The 26647-nt window shown below is 37.8% G+C and overlaps 1 protein-coding gene across 1 annotated transcript in view; it reads right to left on the bottom strand.

Annotated features, from left to right (window-relative positions):
• Positions 1 to 26616, bottom strand: part of PRR16 (proline rich 16) — a 101553-nt gene extending 74937 nt beyond the window's left edge. The window contains exon 1 of the mRNA XM_026045015.1: positions 26455 to 26616. Within this exon, the coding sequence (XP_025900800.1) occupies positions 26455 to 26616 (162 nt within the window). The remainder of the gene's footprint in view (positions 1 to 26454) is intronic.
• Between the last annotated feature and the right edge of the window lie 31 nt (positions 26617 to 26647).

The raw sequence follows: 26647 nt of genomic DNA, 5'->3' as shown, positions 1-26647 counted from the left end.
TATGGCATATCACAGGGGAGTTTGGAGGAGCCTTTACATCTGAAAAAAAGAGCTCATGAACAAACAAACAAGCAAGCAAGCAAACAAAACAAAAGAGGCAAGAAATCAGGCTACCCAAAGTCACAACAATAGCTTAAATATTACATTTTTCCAACAATGTATTTCCACTATGTGTTTTGCTATGTGCTCTTTACACTCTTGCAGGTCTTGCTCAGTTAATCTGCCACATGCATTGCTTACACTGCAATGGTGATGACTAGAAACCTTGCAATCTTTGGCATTAACCCATCCTTGCCTTTAGATTTTATAATTTTAAGAATATTAGACAAACAAGCATCACAAAACAAGGTATCATGGTAGCAGCAAGTAACCTGAGGCTGGTGGAAATTACATCTGACAGCACTGTGACGTTGAAAAGAAACTGCTTTGTGTCAGGGAGACAGTGTCGGCTTGCAAAATATCACAAGGCAGAGCAAGGCCTTTAAGCAGAAAAACAGAACATGTAGAAACTACTTTTAATTGGTTTCTGTAAGTTACAGTCTCATGGAGGCTAAACTGTGGGAATACAGAAAGATACTGTAATATCACTTGTCTTCTAGGATTTCTGGCTTCACTAGGGAAGGTTGTAACTAATCGGGAGGAGATGAGACATCAGTTCTGTTTCTATCACTTGTTTCTTGCTGGGCTGCAATCACTTGTTCTCAAAGAGATTCTGCTGCCATTGACAAATCTTGGCTTACGTTCTTTAGGACAGACTGATTATGATGGAGGAAGGACATTTTTTCAGAAACAATTATTCCATTATACATAACAACTATGGATTTTGCATGCACCTTGTTGAATAGCCTGCATAATCAATACAGGACAAAAATATTGTTTTGCAATGGTGGTAAAAAGCTTATTAAAAACATCTGTGGTTGTCAGGGAGGCAGTGGGCAGAGGGCAGTCACCACCAATTTTACGGATTATTTTAACATCTTTTTGCCAGACCTTGACAAAAAGAACCTTGTCTCATCCAGAACTATCCAAAATACTGTTATAAGGATGACTCACTAGCATATCTTTACAAATGGATTCTTCTCTAAATCACTCTACTGGAACTCCTTTTCAAACATTATCTGTTCATTTTCATTTTCCCCTCTTCCACAGTATACTCATACTCTGCCTTGCAGCAGGGAGCTATGATTAACCCTAACACTAAATTCTAAAGTGAGAAAAAGTGAGGCTTTCTACTATGAGGTTCCACAGATGTGGGGAGGAGGTTCTTGCAGAAAACTAGCAACTTCTTTCTAATCTTTCCTACAAAACATGTGAAAATATTTGAACAAAAAATGTTGATTCATACTGCTTTCTTTTATTTCCTATTAATATTCAACTATCAACCTTTATCTTATCCTTCCCCTTAAGCCTCTGGAGATGTTTGTGTACAGAATATGGAATAACATGGTTCTGATACATCAGTGACGCAACACTAATAAAAATTATGCTGAATCACAAAATGCTTGTTGAGGCAGCCTTTGCCACCTAATTACTGACTGAATCAATTTCACCTTTCATCCCGATGCTCTTTTGAAGCAGCAGTGTAAATACTTGCAAAAAATTATGAAGCCTAATGGCAGGTTATGATTGTCCCTAATGCAGAATCGGACAGCTGAGTACAGATGCCTGTTAGCTGTTGTCTTCTTTTTTATTTCTTTGTTTTTCCAACTAACTAATATATTTCACACAGAGAACTTAAAGGCCTAGTATATTTCTGTTCAAACTCACCATCTCCCATATCCAGTTCCCTGGAATGATTTACATCTGCAGTTTCAGCAAGGACATGCTGCAGCATCCACTTGTTTGCAAGATAAAGATTTCTAATTAATAGAAGAACAGCATATTTACTCAACATAAAATGCTTTCTGCACATTTCTCAAGTGAATTAAGCCTGCCTCATGTAAAGATTCCCCACTGTCATTTTCTGCCTAGTACTGAAATTACTGCATTGTAGTTTTAGGCAACTCTGCATTAGCTGTAGGTTCCAACCTCTTCACCAGTCCAGTTTTCTTCATCTTACTGTGCCAATGTTAGGGGCCTTCAAAAATAAACAAACAAAAACAAGCAAACAAACAAAAACAGGCTTGCATCATTCAAACTGATGCTCAGCCACAAAGGTTTAAAGAGAAAAAAAAAAATCACCTTCCTGGAAGCAAATGTGACATGACTGATTTTTGTATTGCTTCTCCTTCCTTTATTGTTAACTGACAGCTCTTTTCTTCCCAAGACTTTGATAAGCAATCAAATACACCTATACTGTATAGGGTGTAACATTAACATCTTACTGTCATCAAACCCATTAAAATAGCAGTTCTGCCCAATTACCACTAGCACCGCCATCTCTGGGGACTGAATCACATCTCAGCAAAGCTGCAGTAAGCTTCATGCCCTAACGAAGTATCTTAGCTCCCAGGGTAAATGCCATCACAGAGCATTCACCATTCAGTGTGCTTACTGAGTACAAGAATGTCAAAATTTCTCCTGTAAAAAAACTCAAAATGCCCTTGTGAAGCTCTGTGAAAGTGCTTACCTCAGGTGTCACCAGGGACAATTTTAAACCAAATATCCTGTTGAATTCAAAACTGGCATAAAATTTAAAATGTCTTGGTAAATGTGCAGTAATAATAACACAGAACTATAGCTATTAACTTGTTAATCAGTAACTTATTTCATTACCAGAACAAATTAAAAAAAAAAAAAAAAAAAAAAAAAAACGCAAAAATGGTCATGCTTACCAGGACAGTATAATATAACAGATGACAGTAGGGACGAGAACTTCAGATTTTACAGAGTGACCTGCTGGTATCACCAAACTTGTGTTATTCCTCCACTCACCAAAAAATGCCCTTCATCAGAATTTGAAGCATTTAATTATTCCATAAAACATACTCTTTTTTTTCTTTTCAATGATATGAATTGTGAATACACACAGAAGAAAAAGAACTTTTCATATTTGAAAACTATCACTGGAACTGCTTGTGCTTATAGGGTGGAATATAATTATATATTTTCCAAGTTTTAAAAAATACTTATTGTATTATGTATTGACAGAAAGACCTGGGCACACCATAAAAGAGTAATCATCTATTAACCAAAGCAAAGTATGCTGCATTTCTGTTGGCCAATCCATATTTGCAACAAGATTTGCTAATTTGTATTGTCAAGTTAATTTGCCCTCATCATAATGACAGTGTCTGGAAGAAACCTCAGAGAAAAATATTTCAATAGCTTTCTAATGTTTATAAAATAAATTATTCTGTTTTTAATTGTAATATATTTTTTAAAATATAGACATAAGTAATTTATGTATTCTTTTAAAAATGTGAACTAGCATTAAAAAATAAAAACGTTCGAAATCATTCCACCTCTCTTATCATAGCAAGAGCTGAAAGGAGTTAATATTCACCTTAAATCATACAGCCAGTTTAACTATCACTAGAGTAAAATCTATTCTGTACCTAATGGAATAAAGTAAACATGATTAAATCTAATGGACTTTCAAAGAAAAGGGCACAGGTAAATACTTCTATATAAAACTTCTGATTATTATCAAGACCAAACAGAAACACAGATTTTTAACTACTAAAAAAAGACCTTTCACTGTAACTGAAAATTTTATATTTTTGAACATTTTTTTATCCAAAATTATTATTAAGAAAATGCAAGGTGAATGCAGCCTCTCTTTTGAAAGAAATGTGGTCAAATCCAGCATCATGACGAGACTCCCTGTAAGTGCAAATTAGCCTATGCTGGTGGGGACCTAACATGCAGGCTTAAGTGTTGGGAGCAATGTCACTTGCTGGAACATACCCGGTGTCCTCACTCTTGCTGCAGGATGACTTCATCTCAAGTTGTAGCCAGGAAGAGCTTCCAGTCTTTAATGTCAGTTCATATTGTCAAGAAAGTCCTACTCTCAGTATTAGAGCTGGGAAAAAAAACGTATTTGCCATTTGTACACTCATCTCTGAGTTTGCCTGTAAGCTTAAAATGCCCAGTGTGACAAACTGCAGCATTTTACCACTGGAAGAATTAGTTTCTGCTGAGAACCACAAGCTGTTTGATATTTTCCTTTGAATTATGAATGACTTGCCTTTGAACCCTGTTCTAAAAGACTGACAAACTTATTTCTAATACAGTCTATTACAGTACAGCATTAAGATACTTCTGCACATCATGTGTTTTTACTGCAAAAAAAAAAGAACCCTATTTTCCATAGCTCCATGGCAAAATTCTGCCTGTATTAACAGTAAATCAGCATCTGAAATATTAAATAAGAAAGTGTTTATAGTGTATTTCCTGTTGCCACACTCCTGCTCCTAGCTTTTTATGAGAGGTGCAGAACTGAACAGATCCAATAATACATAGGAACAGCCAGAACATTTATCAAGGTTTATGAACTGAGAAACAAGAGCTAAAAGAAATGCATAAATCTGCTTGAACTATATCAACTAAAGACATGCTCAGAGTTTTGTTCTGGTGAACAAACTTCTACATGTTTCAGTAGTCTACAATATGCTATTTATGAATTAAGAGTTACAAGAAAAGAGGGATGCTGTGGGCAATTAGAGTTTAATTGAATGGCCAAAAATTAAATGGGAATGTTGGATATGTTGGATTAGTTTAGACAGTGTAGATTAGATGTCTACAATTATGCACAGTGACTTGGAAAGTTTTTCTTCATCACTCATCTTGAATCTATCCATTTTGATAGCTGTTAGTTGTTTTCTGCTCCATGATTCATGTTTACTGAATCTCAAAAGATGGCAGTTTTTAAGTCTAACTGTGTTTTGCATACGTTATTCAACTGATGTGTTTGCACCATCTCTAGTAGTTTCTACCAGAGGAAGAGAGGAAAGAACTTGCTGACTAGGTTACACCCAGTAAGGTGTAACTTCAAGGTAATTTCACAACAATGCCTTTTTCTGCTGTCTTCCATCTACTCCAGTAGGTAGAAGAGAGCCGTCACTTCCTGAGATGCCTCACCTTCCAGGGCTGCTCACACCCACTCTATCTGCTCATCTCTCTGTGCCTATATAAATTACTAACTTTGAAAATAATTAAAATACTTGAATATAAGCTAATTAAAATTCAGGAAGAGACTTAAGAAAGCATAACAAACCTTATAACTGGCAGATTTATTTAAGAATTCAGTAAAGCAACAAGTTTTTTCAGCATGATTAAAACTGTAAAGGAGTTATACTTTTAGACCTCTTGAAATGTGTGAATTAAAGCCATATGAAGTGTTGTACACTTCTGTGATACAGACTCTTCTGTCACCAAGTCTCAAGGATAGTGAGAGAAATAATTTCACTGGCTTGAGTAGAAAAGAACCTTATTCTAAAACAATAACTAAAAAAAAAAAAAAAAAGCAAGAGGGAGAAAAGAAGCAGTAGGGAAAAAATAATAAATAAATAAATCACATTGCTCTAGAGAAAAGAATAAACACACATTACCTTCTACATATATTAATCATATATCTCCAAAAGGACTAAAAAGAACTTTTTAAATGAGTTTCTAAGTGAATTTTGTTTGAAGTAGGCTTAGCAATTCCTAATGTTTGTTTATGTTTTAAATTAAAACACAGGATGCTTTATCTGTAATCATCATTTAATTTCATGATGTTATTTATAATGTTAGATATGCAGGTTGCAATTATTACATGCAACACAACATAAAGAACTGAAGTATTATAAGATAACATTTAAACTACACACATTTCCCCTCCCTCCCCTTCTGTTTTCGCAAATGCTTAGGCACTCATTCCAGTAAACCTGTAAAGCAAGAACATAGCAAAAAATTTCTGATAAAATTATGCTCCTCTTTCCAACAGGACCAAACTTCTAGGTAGGACATTTCAGAACAAAAGGTGGAACATGAATGAAGGCAGGATTCAACTGCCTAGAAGAACCATGTTACCATCTCAACAAAGGAGGCTCTTTGGGGCATTAGCAACCACAATACTCTTGTTTTCACATAGTTTTGTCACCTCCAGGTTCACACAACACACTCCTAGAGTCAGATCAACATAAATCCTTTTCTCTTGGCAGGTCATGTCCTTCACAGGCGTCCCTGCACTCCCCAGCCACGGATAGCCATTGTTTTACCCTGTACCCTACGGGAAGGACAAAACGGCATGCCCCACTTGAGTCCCAAAGGCACAATACAGCATGCAGCCAAATCCAACAGCGTTAGGGCTAACTCAACGCATAGAAGATACAGCATATTATGTTATGAACGACAAGTGTTACATTAAAGTTACAATGGCTTTCAACAGAAGGGTGATTTAAAGATTATGCCAATCACTTCAACGGCAGCAGCACCCTCATGTTCTATCAAGATTTAATGTTTGCCAGCTTACATGGAGCTCATCTTTCTGATATCATCCTTAGGACAATTTTTTCATTTCAGTTGAGCACAATATGAATGCATAAAAAGAAACTGAGATGCACAGAAAGCATAAACCCTGGAAATCTTGGAAAATAAACACTGGCAAATTTAGCACATCAAATCTTCACTTCAAAATCTGTCAGGAGAATGGACAGTCCCTAGATATGCCTGCTATGCAACACACTGTGCAGAAGTGTGCATTTCAACAACACAAAGCAATGTGCGGATGCACTATTTGCATGAGCTATCTGCTCAGCAAAGGAGCTCATTTTAAACAGTATCATTTAAAAGCAGATACGGACAGCATAAAATTACAGGATCCAGTCTTAGCAATGCACATGTTGTAAAGCTACTCTTTGGAAGGCAGATCTGATCCAAAGGACACTCTAAAAGCAAACTTTCAAGTTCTTCAAAGGGAAAAAAAAGCAATAATTATCCATAAAAGCTTTGTGGAAAATTTTCTTCCATTGGTTCTATTAAAAAGTAATTAGCACTTGTGCAACTGCCAAAAATTGGCAATTAACACGGCTGCATAGTAAAACACTGGCATTTAATCTGGTTAGTGTTCTCCAGGAACCTTCTAATGCACTAATGCTATCTGCCTACTCATCTATCTTAGGTACTTACATGGCCCCCATTACCATAATATATAGGCATTTTACAGTCTTCAATGCATTTATTTTTACAACATACTGGCGAGGTCAGGGAAATACAGTCAAATCAAGTGCTTGTTACATATGTGGAGCTGAGTTTAGGCTGTAATGCTGTACAGCATTTCATTTTCTGAATCCTTCCCCAGGAGATTTTCTGGATGGAATTTATAAAAACTCTGTAACACATACAACTAGGTAAAGCAAGGAAAAATAAAAAAATCCCTAAGACATAAGAATGGTTTCCAAAAAGAACTTATTGCAGAACTTACTCTGTACCTGCACCTGTTTAGGATGCTTGCTGCAATAACAATCCCTAGTTCCTACCAAATTTAAAGTAAGTCTCCTTATGAAAACATAGGCATTTTTGCATCAAAATAGATGTACAATGAAGGGAGAGCAATAATGGAGTAAGAAAGGTGACAAATGACCCTTGACCACTGCAATACTTATTCAGAGAAAGCAACTGGAAGATCAGAAAGAAGCCACATAAAACCCACCAATTAAACAGGGACTTCTTGAGAGTGAGGGCAAGCACAGAGAGAACAGGCATTGTTGCTAATGCCCTTTTTCTTGTAAATCCACAAAGATTTGTATCAACCTTCTCACATCTGTGTGCTTGCTTAGTAGTAATTTTAGCCATAGCATTTTAAGCATTTATAAGCTGTAACTTTGACAAAAACACCTAATTTCCCCTTTCCCATCACCAAAAGTTGAAAGGTACTTCCAATATATGTGAAATAAAGTATGCCTCTGGCTTAGGGTTTATGCTGCAACAGAATTCAGGAACAACAAATATTTTGGAGTGGTAGCAAAGCAGCATCTTTCTTAATGGTACATTAGCCTGGAAACTTTTTTATCTTTATAGTAAAAATGAAAGCAAGAAGAAAAACACAGACCATACGTAGTTTAAGAACAGAATACCAGAGGGATGGAAAGAATAAGTATCGTGAAATTTCATATCTTCATTGTTAATATTGTATTTACTAAATAATGAATACTGCACAAGAATGTCAAATGTGCCCTGAAAGCAGAGTAAATTATATATTTCATTCACATTTGGTAAGTTTTTCTTCTTTGCAATATGCTTTGTTGTTGTTATTTTGCTTGCTTATCTTTTAACAAATTTTAACCTGTACTCCTAAAAGCATTAAAAGCAACCCTGGATAATTTAGCTAATTAAAGTGGCAGTGAAAAAATATAACCAATTTTTTTTTCAGTATGTCCTACAGAAAAAAAATATATATATTATATATCTTTAAACACTTTATGTAATATGTACACTTGCAGAAAGACCATAAATAAATAGGCACTAAAAGATTCTGTTTAACCAAAACAGTATCTTTGAATGTGATTGCAAGTATCACTAATTTTACTTTTACATTCTCATTGAGCAATGATGATAAAAGAGGAGTGAAATTTAGACAGATTTTTAAAGTATGGACTACTTTAGGGGGAAAAAAAAGGGGGAAAAAAGTCTCATATATGTTAAAAAAGTATTAATTTAACATAATGCAGTTAGATCATTTAAAAATTAATTTTTCTTTTAATGAAACCTAATTGAAAATATTTTCAAGGACTCATTAAGTTCTGTAGATCATGATGGGCCTTGCATTTGCCGGACTGCATCTACTTGATCTCAGTGAGCACTACAGACAGGGCTAGAAGATCCTTCTTCTGTAAGTTCTACAGAAGGCATCTCAAGACTATGCAATATGAAAATACATGGCTCAGATCTCCTCCCCAGAACTTCCTCAGCTATATGGTGGTATTTGTGCCTTTAACATTAGGGATTGCAAAAGCATTTCAGTTGAAAACAGTTAAGAGTTAAACACACTATTTCACATGTCCATAATTCAATTAATTAATGCTAGCTAGCTGTGGATTCTCTTTTTATAATCCATCTCAAAGCTTATTTCAGGCAGGGATTTTTTAATGTTGGATTCAATACAAATGATTCAATTTTCCTAGACCATTTATATTAATGCAAACTTTGCTGCCTTTAGCATCTTTTCTAGCAAAGTCTAATGCTTAGAAAAAAAAAGAAAATGTAGAAATAAAAATGACTCAATAGCTAATTTAATTAAATATCACTTCAAAAACCCCACTATACCTCTGTCTGACACACAGCCTGGTGATTCTGTATGAAATCACTTCATTCAAAATAGCTCATAATAATATATTTCTTATTTTCTGGTATCTGACTTGAAATACTGATATCCAACTTGCCTAAGATAAAAACAATTACAACTGAAATCAATGGAGATATAAAGTTTGTAGCACAGTGAAAAAAAAAGGTCTGTAGCATTTCAGATTTGCCACTCTTTGGTTTTGGATCCACAAACTGGAGACAATAGTCCTTCAACTCATAAAAGCATTTTGAAGATAAATTCATCAAACATTTATAAGTCCTTCCAGGACCAAAATGATGCTTAGCACAGAAAAGTCCAATAGAAAATTAATCCTGAATTCAGAAAAGCCTTGAAGAGTATGCTGTGTATAAGGAATGATATCCCACACCAAATAATTTGGAGAGTGCCACTGTATCGCACAGCTACTTACTTAGCCACCAAACATCCATAAATATACATGGCATGGCTTGCCATGTTTTAAGAGTACAACTCAAAAATACACCAATAACTAAAAAGAAATGTTTTAAAGAAGTTACTTGGGCGATGTTTCATTCTGTCATATTTCCTACTTTAAAAGTAGACCAAAAAAGGGACCAAAAAATCAGTGCCAAAGATTAGAAGATGAGGGCAGGACTCCAGACTGAGAACGGACCTTTTCCTAAAGATTTTCACTCAAATTTAATGATAAGGAAGGCAGAGGCTCTGAAATTACAGATGCCTTTTCACTCAAGTGCTCTGTAGAAAACAGACCTATAGATAAATATACAAGCTATATACCACTTGGTCAAAATTCAGATCCTTTGCTAAAGCAGAGAAAGGAAAAGAAATGAATTTTTTCAAGTATGAATACAGAAAGCATGATGGAAACAATGTTTTTTCCTATGCTTATTTCTCTGAGGCATAACGACACTTAAAATCAAATAAGATTTCAAAAAGTCAGCAATACGCAAAACTTAGTGATGAAAAATTTAGCTCAAATTACTGAGAGTTAAAGAAAAGTTACAAACAGCTGAAGATTTAATTTTATAGTGGGAAGCATCTGGCAATCTAATGTTATATTAATGTAATGTAATATTACCGGTACTAGATTATATTTGCCCACGAAGTGAAAAAAAATTAATTCAGTAAATCCGAGTAAACTTCTCAGAATGGCATCTGATGATCTCAAAAATATGCCCAGATATGCCCAGACACTTGTGACAGAGTTCCTTCGACATGAGTACACAGCACACAAAGGCAAGTCAGTCCTACAGACCTTACTTTACTTCACTTATCAAGTAAGTTTGTAACAGCATGCAGGGACAAATGCTTAATGCCACTCCCTCATAAATGAACACCACTTAAATTGATATGCTCTGCTGCGGTCAATCTTGTTTTTAACTGGGTACCTTAATACAGCATTTCCCAGAGCTTGAGAAACCTTACTAGGAGCCTACCAGATGGAGAAAAGGGAAGGAAAAAAATATGCCATAGAGGATGCAGCATTTCCAGAAGGCTGTTGTTATTCTTTGGCCATGGTTTCACAACAGATGAATCATAACCCCTAAGGAAGACATGAAACACTGAAAGAGCTGACTCTCCTGCTTAGAGAATTAAGGGGCTGCCATAATGCAGAATATACCAGAAAGCCTAGAGGTAGTTACTTAAAAGCATCACTTTGTCTTAGAACAGGGACAGAGTTTAAGTACTTCCCATAAGAAATACTAAGAGAGGAAAAAAAGAAAAAGATATTTTGAAGTTGTTGTGGGCTTTGCTTATTGGTGAGCTTTGCTTTGTTTTGTAAAATAGAAAATCAGCAGAGAAAAAGCAAAAACACATACACTTTCTCCGTCAAGCATATCAGAGACCTACATACTAAAAAGTTATAGCTTCTAAAGAACAAAATAACAAACATCCAAAAACAAATGGGAACATGTAGAATTCTATAAAGAATAATAACAATAACTGGAGAACAAGCTTGGCTCTGAAAAAAACACAGGGAACATATTCCTTCATAAAAATAAGAGCAGAAATTTAGGGTGACTAGGAGGAAGTTTATACAGGCAAGAGCAAATATGCATGTAGCAAGGATAAGAACTATAGCTTCAGAGAAATCTCTCCAAAAACTGGATTAGTAAAGCAACCTGAAGACCGCACAGCTTTGGCTACAGAGGAGAACTGCAATTTGTTTAAATAAAGTGCCAAAGCAGTCAGGATTAACATAAATCTAAACCTCCAAAAGTAATTTAGTGAATAACTACCTTAAAAAAAAATAGGAATAATCAGACCACCAGGAACTAAGGGAAATAAAGACTGAACAGTAAAGAAAGCCACGATTGAGAATGCTTAGCTAAAGAGGTAATTAACTACCTGAATTAGACTTTGAAACAGATGTTAAACAGTGAAACGTTCTTCAGATGCATCTGAAGAAAAGGAAGAAAGTATGGTGGTGATTACACTTTGAAGACGGGTACAAACAGATGGCCCACCAAATAATTTGTATCAGTTTTCAGGAGTGATGGTAAAACTACACGGCTTTTATCCCTATCCTGTGTATCAGTAATGCCTATCCAAAGGCAAGATAAATAATGGAAACGAAACTCCAAGCAGCAGAAACACAATTGAAACCCTAGGAACCCAAGTCATTAAAGTGACCAGCATGAGACAAGCTTGGCTCTGCTTCTCTGATGTATTTTCAGTTCCAGCAGCAAGACTGTTTAATCTTACCAGTCAGATGAGATACCATATGATGAGGGGAAAAATAAAAATAATATAAGGGATGTTATATTACTTTTGTATTTAAAACAGGATGATGCCAAATGCAAGCTGAAAAATTAGAACTGAATTCAATAAATTTAAATAAATTTAAAAATAGCTTCAAGAAAAAAAAATAGAATTCTCTTAACAATTGACCAATTACAAATAGAGCAAAGATCTATTTACTCTACGAGCTTTCTCCAAGGGTGGCCAAAAATAGATACTACAGGAAAAAACAAAAAAAAGACCATGGCAAGACCTCTTTGGAAGTTCTCACCCAGGCTCCCTGTGTGAGGCCCAGGACTTTTTAGATAACTGTCTTTCATTCTATACTTGGTCAGCTTCTCGGCATTTAGCAAGCTCTTTTTCATTAGCAAACCTCTTGAATACATGAAAATTCAAATCCTCTGTAATGCTATTCTACAACTTAATTACAAGTGAATTACAAGTGAATCAAAAGCCACCTACAAGACAATTTGCCATTTACCCTGTATGTTCACTGATCTTATGATCTGCAAAAAGAAGTAGATTTGGTTTAGAAGGAAAAATCAGTGAAACACCTTAACCAGACTAAGACTGATCTCCTTTAATACTTTCACTAATGACTCAGTCACAAATATTATAAGTGTTCTGAGGAAATCTTCTGGTGACAGAGAGCCAGAAGACCACACATGGGGTCATGAGAAGACCATCATGGGGTCATGATACAGAATCATAGAATGCTTAAGGTTGGAAGGAACCTCCAAAGGTCATATAGTCCATTCCCCTGCACACACAGGGTCACCTAGTGCACGGGGCACAGGGCTGCATCCAAGCGGGTCTTGAAAATCTCTGGAGAAAGAGACTCCACAACCTCCTGGCAGCCTGTTCCAGGGCTCTGGCACCCTCACAGTGAAAAAATGCTTCCTTTATTTCCTGTGGGGCTTCAGTTTGTGGCCGTTTCCTCTAGTCCTTTCACTGTCCACCACTGAAAAGAGGCCGGCCCCATCCTCCTCACTGCCTCCCTTGAGGTATTTATAGACACTGATTAGATTTCCTCTTAACTTTCTCTTCTCCAGGCTGAACAGGCCCAGCTCCCTCAGCCTTTGCTCACAGGGCAGATGTTCCAGGCCTCTGATCATCCTGGTAGCCCTGCGCTGGACTCTCTCCAGCAGCTCCACATCCCTCTTGTGCTGGGGAGCCCAGAACTGGACACAGTCTCCAGATGTGGCCTCGCCAGGGCTGTGTATAGGGAGACGATCACCTCCCTCGACCTGCTGGAGACGCTCTTCTTAATGCACCCCAGGATCCCGTTGGCCTTCTTGGCCACCAGGGCACACTGCTGCCTCATGGTCATCTTGTCGTCCACCATGACACCCAGGTTCCTCTCTGTGGGACTGCTCTCCAGCTGGTCCACCCCTAATCTGTACTGGTGTCCAGGGTTATTCCTCCCCAAGTGCAGGACCCTGCACTTGCCCTTGTTGAACTTCATGAGGTTTCTCACCACCCAGTTGTCCAGTCTGTCCAGATCCCTCTGGATGGCAGCACAGCCCTCAGGGCTATCAGCTACTCCACCCAGTTTGGTATCATCAGCAAATGTGCTGAGGGAGCACTCCAGCCCTTCATCCAGGTCGTTAATGAATAAGTTGAACAGGACCGGACCGAGGACCGACCCCTGGGGGACACCACTAACTGCAGGCCTCCAGCTGGACTCCGCGCCACTGACTACCACTCTCTGCACCCTCCCACTGAGCCAATTCCTAATCCACCTCACTATCCACTCATCTATCCCACACTTCTGAATCTTGCCCAGGAGAATGCTGTGAGGGATAGTGTCAAAAGCCTTGCTCAAGTCCAGAGAGATGACATCCACCGCTCTGCCCTCGTCTGTCCAGCCAGTCACTCCATCATAGAAGGCGAGTCAAGGTTAGTCAAGCAGGATTTCCCGTTGGTGAATCCATGCTGGCTACTCCTGAGCACCTTCTTCTCCTCCACATGTCTGGAGACAGCAGCCAGGATGAGCTGCTCCATCACTCTTCCAGGAATGGAGGTGAGGCTAACCGGCCTGTAGTTGCCAGGGTCAAATCTCACAAATGCTTAAAAGCACAATAAAATTTACATAGTGCAATATGTAATGTCATAACTGGAAGGACAAAAAAACATTGTGCTGCAAACCGAAAGTTCATGAAGTCATACAATTGTGTGGACAAAGACCTCCTATATATGAGATGATCATAGCTATCTTTTGCTAACCTGATACAAAAATTGAAATGTAACTCCAAGATAAACCAGAAGAGATAGTCTCAGCAGAGTTTAGAAATTTTGTACTAATCTCTGGTTTGATCTCCCCTATACATCAATGCATTTATTTGTGTACATTTCTGGAAAGATTAATTCACTCCGAACAGGAGTGGAAAGGCTCTGCTGCTGCAGAAGAAGAGTCTATCAAATTACTAAAAGGACTTAAAATGCATCAGTGTACCACAGTATAGTATAGTATAACTGCAGATAGAGGGAAAAGCCTTCAATACTCAATACTGAATGACATCAGCCAAACTAGCCTGGATATTGAAAAAAAAAAAAATCCTGTTACATCAATTTTTAATAGAATAATCTTTCAATTGGAATGACAGAAAGAAAAGAAAACTCTCAAAAAAAAATGAGGTATATTTTACAAAAGAACTGTGTGATCTGCCTGCAGTAAGAGGGATTGGGATTCAATGATGCATTATGTTCTTTCTAGTCTTCTATTTTTAAATAAAACATATAGGCCACCACATGAAGAAATCATGAAATTAAAAAGAAATAATAATAGCGGGCCTGCCAACAARAAAAAAAAAAAAAAAAAAAAAAGTGAGTTTATGACTAGAATGTCTTTGACTTTAACTTCATTCTACTTTTTATTAAATGGGAGAAACAGTCAGCAAAGCCTTCTGTTCTGTATGCTGTTCTCCTTTATCAGCATTCCTCCCCATTCCTAACTTCTTTATTTTTTGAGACTTTTGTTCTACATCAACAACTTCAGCTCCCGTAACTTTCTGAGGTGTTACAGATAAGGAACAGAATTCACCCATAAGTCTTACTCCCACTTTTTATACTTATGTTTTTGCTTTGTATCTGTAACAGAAATTAATGATCTTGTTACACAAGACAAGGACTGACACAAGCGCAAGAGCAGTCTTGAAATTAAGATGGTAACATTGTATCAATATCCATTCAGAATGTATTCTTGGCAGAATAGCACTACAGAACTTTTTATAAAAGGAAATTTGTTAAAATCTTGCCTAATTTATTGATGCACAATATCTACTTGCTTAGGAAAGCTGTATACTCACTTTTAATATTTCTTTCCTAATAATTTTTTCATTCATATTGGAATAAAACAAGAGACTTGACAGCATTACTGTCATCCTGCAAATACTTCAGCAGAGCCTATGAGTCTCTGCAGAGCTTTTTATTATTATCATTTTTCCCCAGGTTCATTATTCCTCAGAAGGAGCACAGAAAAAAAAATACAATTATTTGTTCTTTTTTTGATACCCTGGAAGAGAAGCATTCCTTCACAGAGATCTCTTTCTGCAGAGCTGTAAGAAGGCTATGCTTCCTAACAGGGCATTCATTTTCTGCCTGGGCAGAAAATCTGTGAGAGCTGACATTCTCCAAACAGTTTACCCACAACATAGAGGTGCTCTGTGCATGTTATCTTATCATATCATATATAATTTGTATCTTGAATAGACTTCATACAAAAATTAGAGAAGCAAATCAAAGATAAGAGTATTAATGCTAGGAGATAAAAACTTCGTGATAAACTTTTTCCTGATGTGTTACATGGGTTGCAAACTTGCCTATTTGATCCTGTTTGGATTAAATGTTTACAAAAATACTGTACTATGCCCCCTGCATCTGGATTACATGGCAATGTGCAGTAAGAAGCACATGAATACTCCAAGAATATATCCTTCATCTGATGGAAACCTTAAAGCCACACTCACTAGCTCCTGTTCTTGGTAAGAAGAAAGCAAGACACTATGGAGTTGTCCTTTATTATACAGGCTTGTTACAGTCTGAAAGAAATTTCTGTAATGAAAATGATTCTATATCACTGCTTCTTTCTTGTAGAGTAACTGTAGCCTTGCAACAATTTAATTTGTTCAAAATAGTTATTTAATTAGCATAAAATGCAATAATTATTGCCACTTCATCAAAATTTAATTGTAGCATATTAGCATTTATATAACAGACAACTTGGTTCCATTATGAACAAGAAACCATGCATAGAAGAGTGGAATGCCGTATCTTCAATTCACAGTGATAACTACGGTGCCTCATTCTTCATTAAGAAAATCAATTAAGCTGAAAAAATGTAAGAACTTGTGAAAAATACTCTACCTATACAGACCAAGCAGGTATTTTAAAAAGAACTTGATTTTAGATCATCAAGACCCAAAAGCATTCCAAATTCCCTCAGAGCTTTGCTATTCTTTCTACAGAGAGATACAAAAAAAAGAAAAAATATTTCAAAAGCATATAATATTGAGACACTAACGCTGTATCATGACATGTCATCATCAGAAGGGGTGATATCTAAACAATGAGAAGCATGCTTTTTATTTTGGAAATGATGCACAAAATCTACAGAAATATAGATTCTGTCTTCTTAATATTATTAATAATAGTTGAATTTAAAACACAAAGCACCAAGACAAGGTTGCTTATATTTTTTCTATAGAAAAAAAAAATTACTCAAAGGAGTTGACAATCCTGTTCAAAATGCTAGCTAAGTGCTCAGCTCCTGGAAATCACATACTGCTATCATTTACTAAAATCCAGTGAGATTTTCCATTAAGATGCTACAATACTTACAATCTTGTAACAGTTAGCAGAAAAGTTTCACTAGTGAGCAGGAAATGTAACGCTGTCCATTTCTCACAGCACTTTAAACAACTACCTATCTAAATGAAACATTTCTACATATTTCTAATTTCAATAAACCTTGAACTATGATCGTTTGGTGCGCAATGCACATCAGCTAGCAGAGGAAAACAACGAAGAAAAAAATATTATTTATATTATCTGTAAGAGTAATAATTTTTTATTTTTCCTGACAGCAGTAATATGAATTGCAAGGAAATGTTTGCTCTTGTGCAGCAGACTTTCCTAGGTCACAGTCTTCACTCAAAGTACTATAACCTTCTGTTGTGGAAGTTACAAATCTATCCCTACTTTAAAGAATGCTAGCTGTAGTATTGGAACAGTCTGTGGAGATAAGGTTGAACAGCTAGCCTGTCTTACTCACCTTTAAAAGGAAATTATATTTCCACAGCGTTACATTTCACACCATATGGGTCAAGCTAATTTCAAGTCACAGCTTAGTCAACTACCTTGACAGTTTCACAGTATCGCACTAACAAAGGTTCTGCCTGAGAAGATTTAAGACAGCTAATAACAATAAACCTTAACTGAAGTGATTTCACATGATTTCCAGTGCTTACAAACCAACCATTCAAATTCTCTAAAGTTTGTTTAACCAACTGAATTGAATAATAACATATACATTTTTCAAGAGCTGACAAGAGCAACCAACCACTACCTGTCCTCCTAATCTTCCCTCCAACGAACCTTCCCAGTGAGGTCAACCACCACTTTTTGTAAGTCTTCTGGGTTCATCACACCATCTCCACTTCTGTTTCAAAGAACAGCTGTTGTTTTACCACCTCTGCTATGGTATACATTCTTTTATTGTTCACCTCTTCCTACACAATCAAAATGACACAAGCTACTAGAAACAGAGTCTGCACACAGGACCCTTCTCCACTCAAATGCTGCAGTTTTAATTAGCCTTAAAAAGGTTCCGTAAAGCATCCCTGTCCTTTAAGCAATGAACAAAACAAAGGCTAGACTTTACCATCCCAGCTATCAAAATAAAATATTCAATAACACTAGTGCAGGCCAATCTAAACAGCTTTTTTTTTGCAGTAATCAGTGAAAACACCTAGGGAAGAAACATGTGCTGTTAACTGGAAACTGAAGACCAATGTTAAAGACAGTAGCAAGGTAGGCTTTAGAGGAAAGCTGCGGTGAATTTTAAATACTGTACACACTGAACTGGAAAGCTGAAGCATGATGTCAGTTCAGCCTATCATGAACTTTAAAAGGAAAAGCTTTTTCTTGTAATAACAACAACTCTGGGATTCAAACAACATGACTTTCTGTTGCTATCTATACCAAATCTAATCAAATCTAAAACTGATACACAAACTATATTAACAATGCCTATAGATCAAATAATTTACAGAATAATTTTCATATTAGCATGCAAAAGATACATGAGAAAAAAAAAAAAGAGCAATTGTGTTACCAAGATTAATGTTATAGAATGGCATCTGAATTTCTCCAGACTGTGAGCAGGGTTTTGATACTTACTTCCCCAACATGAGAGTTAAGAACACAGAGCCAAACTCTACCCTGACATTTTATGACCCAGATACCTTTCTGATAGTCCTTAGTACTCCAGTACATATGGTGCACAAGCTGTAGAGGAAACAAACCAAAATGAAGGAAATGAGGAAAGGATCTAAGAAAAGGAAAAAAAAAAGCTAATAATAATTGTAAAAGCCCTTTATAGATGGAGGGGTTGGTATCTGTGCAAGAGGAGGAATAAATATAAAAGAGCAGAAACTGACAGTTGCAGAGGCTGGAGTACAGGGACAAAATTAACCCTAATGGTTCACAGAGTTAGTTAATTTGAGTAATTGCATTAGGTTTGCTGGGACTATCTAATTTGGAAGTGGGGGAAAGGATATATCACAGTTTCACAAAATGATGTTACAAAGAAGTGACATCCCGGTAAAGCAGAAGGAGCTGCCACCTTCGCTTCCCATCATCCCTGCCTAAAGCCATATATATACTCCATACACATCATATGGCTGCACATACTCATGAAGACCAGCTCCTAACTCTTGCATGCCTCCATCCATCAAAATCAAGCAGTAAGTTGTATCTCAAATCTGTTACATGTTGTTGGATTTGAAAATAAGTAAAATTGATGTTCAGACTACAAACAGTGATATAACTCTTTATTAGTGCAATTCAGTGAAAAAGTAGAGAATGCATCCTTCTGCTGACTTCGAGTTTTCAAATGAAGAAATATTTACTGAGAGAAGTTAATAGGCATAATTATTTTACTGAATTTACCTTTTTCTTTGAGGGAACATCTGGAGTGGTGTGTCCAGTTCTGAACTCCCCAGTACAAGAAAGACATGGAAGTTCTGCAGTGAGCCCAGTGAAGGGCCCCAAAACACGTAAGAAACCAGAGCATCTCTCACACAGAGATACCTGATATGAAGAACATGGAGCCAAACTTTTGTCCACAGTACCAGTAACAGAACAAGAGGCAATGTGCTCAAATTGAAGTAGAGGAAAAACACATATAAGAAAAGTCTTATTATTCTAAGTTTCACTATTGAATAGCAGAACTGTCAAGTTTAACAAAAAGATAAGAAAAAGCAGAAGACATCTAAGAAGAAAAAAAATCACTAGCAAAATGTGCAAGGAATTACATTTATTTCATATAATATCACAGTAAGAAAATACTGGTTTTGCCTTTTCACATTTTCACAATAATTTTGAATTGGAAGTTGTAGGAACCGATAAATCATATTGGAGAAGTGAGTCTAAACTGGTTGCTTGTTCATATTTTCAATTTTTTTCTCAAGCACCTACATCCCACTGCTCAGAAAAGCTACCTTATTAACAGGCTGATATTTCAAATAAACAATGAAATGTTATAAAATATCAAAATATCACCTAAAATATCAAAATATCATCATTTTGAAGATTTAAGCACCTGCTTTAATTGTTCATACTTCAGTAGAAAGCCAAACCTGACTGCTTGTCTCCCAATATAAGTTTTGGAACTACACATAAGACTCAGTTTAACTGAGCAACCACAATCACACTGCTTTCAGAGGTATAAATTCCTCTTCATTTACTTGTGGTACAAATTACTAAAATGAGAAAAAGAATGTCTGTGATCCTAACTTGAAGCTGTTCACTGAAAGGCCTGTAAGCAGGCTACACTAAGGAGCAGAAGACAATATTAGAGCAGATACAAGACTGAAATAGCCATGGCAGAATTCTCAAAAAAGAAGACATTTAAGAATAAATTTTCTTTTAAGTGTTTAAATGTGCAAGATTTTTCAGATTACTGAGAAATGATCTACAAGACAGTCTGGAAATACCTTAGCTTCAGTGCTCTCAGACCTCGTTAAATAATGTGGTGTGTGCTGCATGAAGCAACAGATGAGTTTGATTACTTTTAAAGACATGAACGTATTACTATTTTGCAAAAAGCAACACTGACAGTACTCCTTCTGTTTGGAGGCAATTGCTCTCCACTACTCCATACTGTTGTAGAACAATAATTATGAACTAAAACAGCTGAGCCATCAAATCTTCCCACAAGCCGCAATTCAGTAGACCAACACGGGCAAAATGCAGTAAGAGATCTCCTAGACATGTCCACAATGAAACCAGGTTCTTTCTTGGCTGTTCCTATGACAATAGTAATAAGCTTGAGGGCATTGCAAATACTGTAATAAAATTGCAGGGGGAAAAATAAAAGGCAAAGAGTGGGACATACAGGTATTCTACGCAAGGGTCCCTGGTGTCAGTTGTCTTTGGAAGAGCAGAAGTAATATCCAGAGTTACACCATGAGCCACCAACATTTCACAACTCTGAAACACAAGGAAATGAGAAGACAATAGCACTGCTGTTCATAAACAATCATGGTTTCAGCACCACTAATGGGAAGTGTTGTTCCAGTTCATGGGCAAATCCCACTTCCTCTCCCAGCACAAGTTAGTCATTTAGTTAGACATACCACCAGTCATAGTACAAATTGAACGGTCACTAGATTGGAAGTTTTTGACTGCAAGTGGGAAAGCTGGACTTTGTCCAAAGCGAGTAATGTGAACAGAAGTACTGTTTCATTTTCAGCAGAGGTTGGCCAAAGTCTACAAAAATGTATTAATGCTACTCTGTGAAGTCTTTATTTGTGTACCATACCTCCACACAAACAGACATACCCCTGCAGTTATTGATTTCTCTCAATTCTGAAGTGTGCAGACAAATGAATGCTCCCAAATTAATCTCTGGCATCTTGAAACTATTTTTCTTCCCTGCTGAAGTCAAGGGCAAAAAAAAAAAAATTGTTTGCATCAGATTGAGCACTTCTCTTACTTCAGCTTTAGCTTTCCATATCACCGCCACTAGTGCATGGACTGTGTAAAGTTCATATATTTAGCAGAAACATAAATATTGTTTCTGTGGTACTATTTTTATTTGAAAACCAAATTTATATATGCTCTATTTAGCTTATGGTTGTACAATGCACGTTACTATCAGGAGCTTAGCATTGCATAAAAGGAATGAAGGAGCTGACATGAGTGTTTATAAAAATAAAATAGCTAGCATGAATTTGACAGTATGCCTCCTTCTTTCAAGTTTCTTAATGTTAATAAGCAATGCTATATCTATATGTTAGTTATTCTTTTCATTGTATTGTACAAGAATGAAAAGTTACAATTGTTAGTAGCTTTGATAACAAATCAGATGGAAGTCAACAGCACCAGCTACTATACCAGCACTTAAAATGTTCCTGATAATCTTAAAGCATATTTTTAAGGTTCACTGCTACCTATTAGCTTCATTAGTTTTATGGCTGCTACTGACATGAGATTTTTATCTTACTACTTCTGCACTTTTGTACTGTATATAACTGTATAAATACTTCATAGACCACAAGCAATAAAAGGAAAGGAAAATTATGATCTAGTTAACTGCAACAAGTATTTACGGTCCTGTTTGGACCTCTGGGCAGATCACCATAAAGTTGCTGTGCAGTGTTTCTCTTACATAATGAATCATTCTCTGCACTTGCAATAAACATACAAGTAGGGTTCATGGTTGCATCTGGCACCAAGGACTCAATAAGGTATCAAAAAAAAAAAAAAAAAAGAAAAGTAAGAAAGAAAAAAAAAAAAAGAAATCTTCTGCTGAAGAGATGAGCAAGTTTTGGAACATGCAATGCCACCAGGGATGGGTCCCTGGGTCCTGGTAACTCAGACGGAGCCCAGTCTCAGCTGTCATGTAAGGCATCTCCCTCACTGATGTACGTGCTGTATATCTCCCTTACTGAGCACATAGCGTGTCCCTGAAGCAAGGCCACCGCACAAGCATCACTCTGAGGAGTGCCTCCGTCTCACATATCTGCATGATGAGGGCATCTGCATTTACTCCTTCTCTAAAGCTAGGAGCATGCATGCCTGCATTCCTCTTCCTTAGCTGCCAATACACATCCAAAAGGTCCTCAATAGCTGATAGGAAATCAGAGAGGAAGACAAGAGGCAATAACCAGCAGGAGAACAGATTAAAACGTCTTGCTTGCGTTCTGCCTACCCCCAGGTCTGCATGTAGCATACTCTGTACCTAGATTCTACATTCCTACTTCCCTTACTTGTGCACCTACTTCCCTTACATACGCACTGTGATACCACCCTGAAAACAGGGTTACACTGCTGTACTCTACACTCATCACAGCTATCGATCCATGTTTGAGTGCTGTTTCTCTGTCCCTGGTCCTGGACACAGCTGGTAGCTGCCCAGTTTCTCAATGAATGGGCAACAGTCTGAAGCATGTGGCACATGCCAAATGGGCTTTCCACTGAACATAAAAACTAAAAAGGGCTGAAAAACACTAGAGCTGAAATTGCAATATGCTCAGGGAAACCTTATCCAGAAACAAAGCACATGGACTACACAACACTGTCTCAAAAAAGGCGATTGACCTGGTTATGGAAACAGGTCTTCAACCTTGCAACAATCTTAGCCATGTAACTTTACACTACATTTACATACAAGTTGCACCATTTTGCAGAAAACATTATCTGTTAAGTTATGACTAAGTTTTACATATCACATCTTTACAGAAAATAAACACAGCAGTTAGATGAGGGAGGATTATTCACCCATTCTTTCAGCAAGACATTTGGGGAGGATTTAGAGCACAGGAGGTGGACTACGAAAACTTGGAAATTTACTGATGCATGTGCAATGCCTATTAAGGCTTCAGTTTCTCATGTACCTCCATTTTGGATTATTCTAAACATTGGCAATAGCTACACAGCTGCTTCCTCTTGATAAAAGGTTGGAGCATATTTAGCCAATTAAGAGCTATGCAAATGTTTCACACACAACTTCCAGGAATTTGTTCTGCATGATGAATTTTTATTACTATAAAAAGTATTTACCAAATGATTTAGTGAAGTATTTCCTTAATGTAAACCAGCGTAGGGCTCCAGGAATGTGTGACACGATCATAAAACTTTAAAGCAGGAAAGTCTTCAAAGTGATAATGTCAGTATCAAGACAAGACAGCTCTCTACTCCTTGCCATCTTCATGCACACACATACACACTACCTACAACCTCTCCTAAAGCCAGGCAGAGAATTCAGACTACATCATGCATTTTACCTCCAAAAGCTCAACTAACATGTGTCTCCTGGTTTCCTGTAGCGCTCATCACCTCATTATTTAAGTATGTGACAGATAAATTGCATCTGCAAGGCAAGGCAGTAATAGTCATCTTTCTAGACAGATTCCAGAGAAAAAGGTCTTTTATCCAGTACTCCGGAGGAAAATCTAACTTTAAAGATTCACTGAACTAATTTTAAAATGTTCTGGACTAAAGCAATGCACAGAGTTACTCAACGCTCTTGCACTCCTTTGATTTTTTTCTTTGGAATATTCATCAGATAACAGCTACTCTTTCTAAATAGTAATTTCTTCTAGCACAAAAACACATCCTACTGCTGGTGCACACCCACTCCATATCTCCAGTTTAAGCAAGAAGATGAGGAGTTCCTCCTTGGTGAGTAGCCACTGGCCTGCCCCCACTGAGCCCTTCCCCAGTCTCAGCCTCCTGTAACATCAGCCTAAGCAGATCAACAGATACGGGAAAGAGAGATGTTCAACTTCCAAGACACAGTAATCACTAAAAGGCAATTGCTTCAAGCCACATAATCTCTGTCATCTGTTTTTTTTTTTTTTACAAAAACAAAACCAAAACAACAAGAAAAGAACATACATACACACACACTTCATGTTTTTTGCATCTGGATTTTAAAGGTTCTCATGCTCTCCATTCCCACCACTCCTTTTCTAAAGAGAAAAGTAATTAAAGCAGGCATTAAGAACAAAATCTTTGGAACAAACGGCAGAACATTAATGTAAGTAAACTGCAACAAGTTAGATGCTACATGACATATGAGTAATAACAGATATATTTTTTACAGTGATAAATTGTTCACTCTGAAGCAATGATTCTTTCAGTTTGACAACACTTAGAATATAAAAGCATACAAAGGAAGACTGAAAGGATATCAGGTCTATCCCAATATCTAAAGGGCTAAATCAAGTGTAATCTAAATTATTATTATCTATATTACAATAGGATATGTAAAAACAAAAATACTGAAATTTCACAACAGAGGCCATATTTTTCAATACTGCAACTAAATATGTGTTTGGTTACAAAGAGCAATAACAAAAAAAAAAAGTGACCTATCTCTATAATTAACTGGAAAACTTCCTTAGAAAAATAGCAAGGAATTAAAAATGAATGAAATCGTGTTTTCGGAATAGGAATATGACGAGCAGAAGAGAAACTACAACAATCTAACTGGCAAACAACTAATGAGGAAAGAGCTACACATTTCCAGAAGAATGATATGGAAATGGAGTGAAGGATATGATTTTTGGCCCTCTAGTTCGCCATCTTTTATGTGTGCAATACACCAAAACTAGTTCTAGAAGACTTCCTAGATATTTTAATGAAAGAAGGCAACACATTTCAACAACTATTAAAAACCTGTGAAACAGCCCGATTATTAACTGACAATATCGATCACCTCACTATCTTGTAAAATGCTATGTATTCCAGATGCAGCAAAGAGGTCTCTCATAAAGTGAGTCTATAGAATAAATGATGGACAACTGAAGGCTGTCCAGCAAACTTCTACTGACTTTTCAAAATAAACAGGCCACAAGAAGTATTTAACACATAAAGATATTATAACAAGCATATGTCACTGCATATGCATTGCTTATTGTTATAAAAACATTCCTCTTTTTCAAAATCTGGGAATCTTCTCATCCTTCACAAGGCACACAGTTGCTAATTGAGTTTCACCACTGTATCACTACAACTTCCATTTTGTGTTTCATCTCTGCTTGGACAAAGGACTCACGCAAAACCCATTTTCCCACATAGGAGAGGTAAACCCAGTTCTGTTCTTGCTGATGCTGTCAATTAGAAGAGACAAGTCTATATGGATAAAACATGTCACAGAAAGTAATGACACACGACCTCCACCTACACAGATCTTCTTTGCTTAGCGGGGGAAAGCTAGGACTGACTACGTGCACGGTGCAGTTTACATTCACAGGAAGGATCACAGCACATCCTCTCCAGGTCCTGAAAAATGTGCTTCTGCAGCAATAAAAGCCAGTTTGCTCTGTCACTATTAACGGTGTTTGAGGAATTGCCCTACAAACAGTGTTCATCTCCGCATGAAAAACTGTAAAGCCCACACAGCAGCACATTAAGGAAAAGAGATATTATAGATATATTTTCAAGAAAAAGTAAGAAGTGTGGAAGTGTAGGTGAGAAGTACTGTAACAGACGTAAGCAGTAAGCAGCACACACATATATATATCTTCTGTTATACGAAGCATTGGGTGAATTTCAGACTGCCTCGTAAGGCAAAAGTCTGCTCAATAAAACTTGTTGACAGTGCTGTTAAAATACGAAACTAGTATTTGATAGTGAAAAAAAAAATACTCAGCCTGCTATAAATGTCAAACATAGGATTAACAGAACAACCACACCGAGATTTTGGGCTCGAATTTCGGCACATAATCCAACCATCTGGCGACCAGTTGTGTGGAAAAAAAATAAAATAAAAACCAAAGGAGATAACGGGGCGATCTCCGGAGCGATTTCCAGGAGGAGGGCAGCGCCTCGCCGCTCTCCGCCGTCCCCGCGGCGATGTCGCTGCGCCGGGGACTCGCCGCGGGGACCCGGCACTCGCCACGGGCCGAGGGGTTCGCGGCCGCAGGGGCCCCCGGAGGCGGCACCTCCGGCAGGCAGCACCGGGCAGCGCTGCGGGAGCCGTCCGCGCCCCGAGCGCTCTCCCGCGCGGGACAAGCCCCACGGAGCCCGGGCCAAGACGGTAACGGTACCAGCGGGGAGCACGGCGCGCCGCGGAGCTGCCAAGCCCGGCGCTCGCCCGCCCGGCGGCTCCGCGGCCCCAGAGGCTTCGGCCGGGCACGAGGGGCCGCCCGCGCCCGGCCCGCACACCAGTTGCTCGGCCCGTCACCAAGAAGTGTTGGAATAAGCGGGCAAGCCGCGGGCGCGGCGGGTCCCGCGGCCGCGGAGCGGGGCGGGCGCCCCTGGGCGCTTCTCACCTCCTTAAGTTCCTTGGCCACGTCTTTGAGGTCCCCCAGCACCAACTCCAAGTCCTCCACGATGATCTTAATCTGCTCCTTCACCTTGGCCTTGGAGGCGGCAGGCGGCCCCTCAGACGGCGACGAGGAGGAGGACGCGCTGCCCTGGGACTGCGCGGACATCCTCGGCGGAGCGCGGCGCGGCCGGCGGGGC

This window comes from Nothoprocta perdicaria, unplaced genomic scaffold (genome assembly GCF_003342845.1).
Source record: "Nothoprocta perdicaria isolate Ctin4 unplaced genomic scaffold, notPer1 scaffold_395, whole genome shotgun sequence".
NCBI lineage: Eukaryota > Metazoa > Chordata > Aves > Tinamiformes > Tinamidae > Nothoprocta > Nothoprocta perdicaria.
Note: the sequence above shows the minus strand (reverse complement) of the source record. Positions and strands in the feature narration are given on the sequence as shown.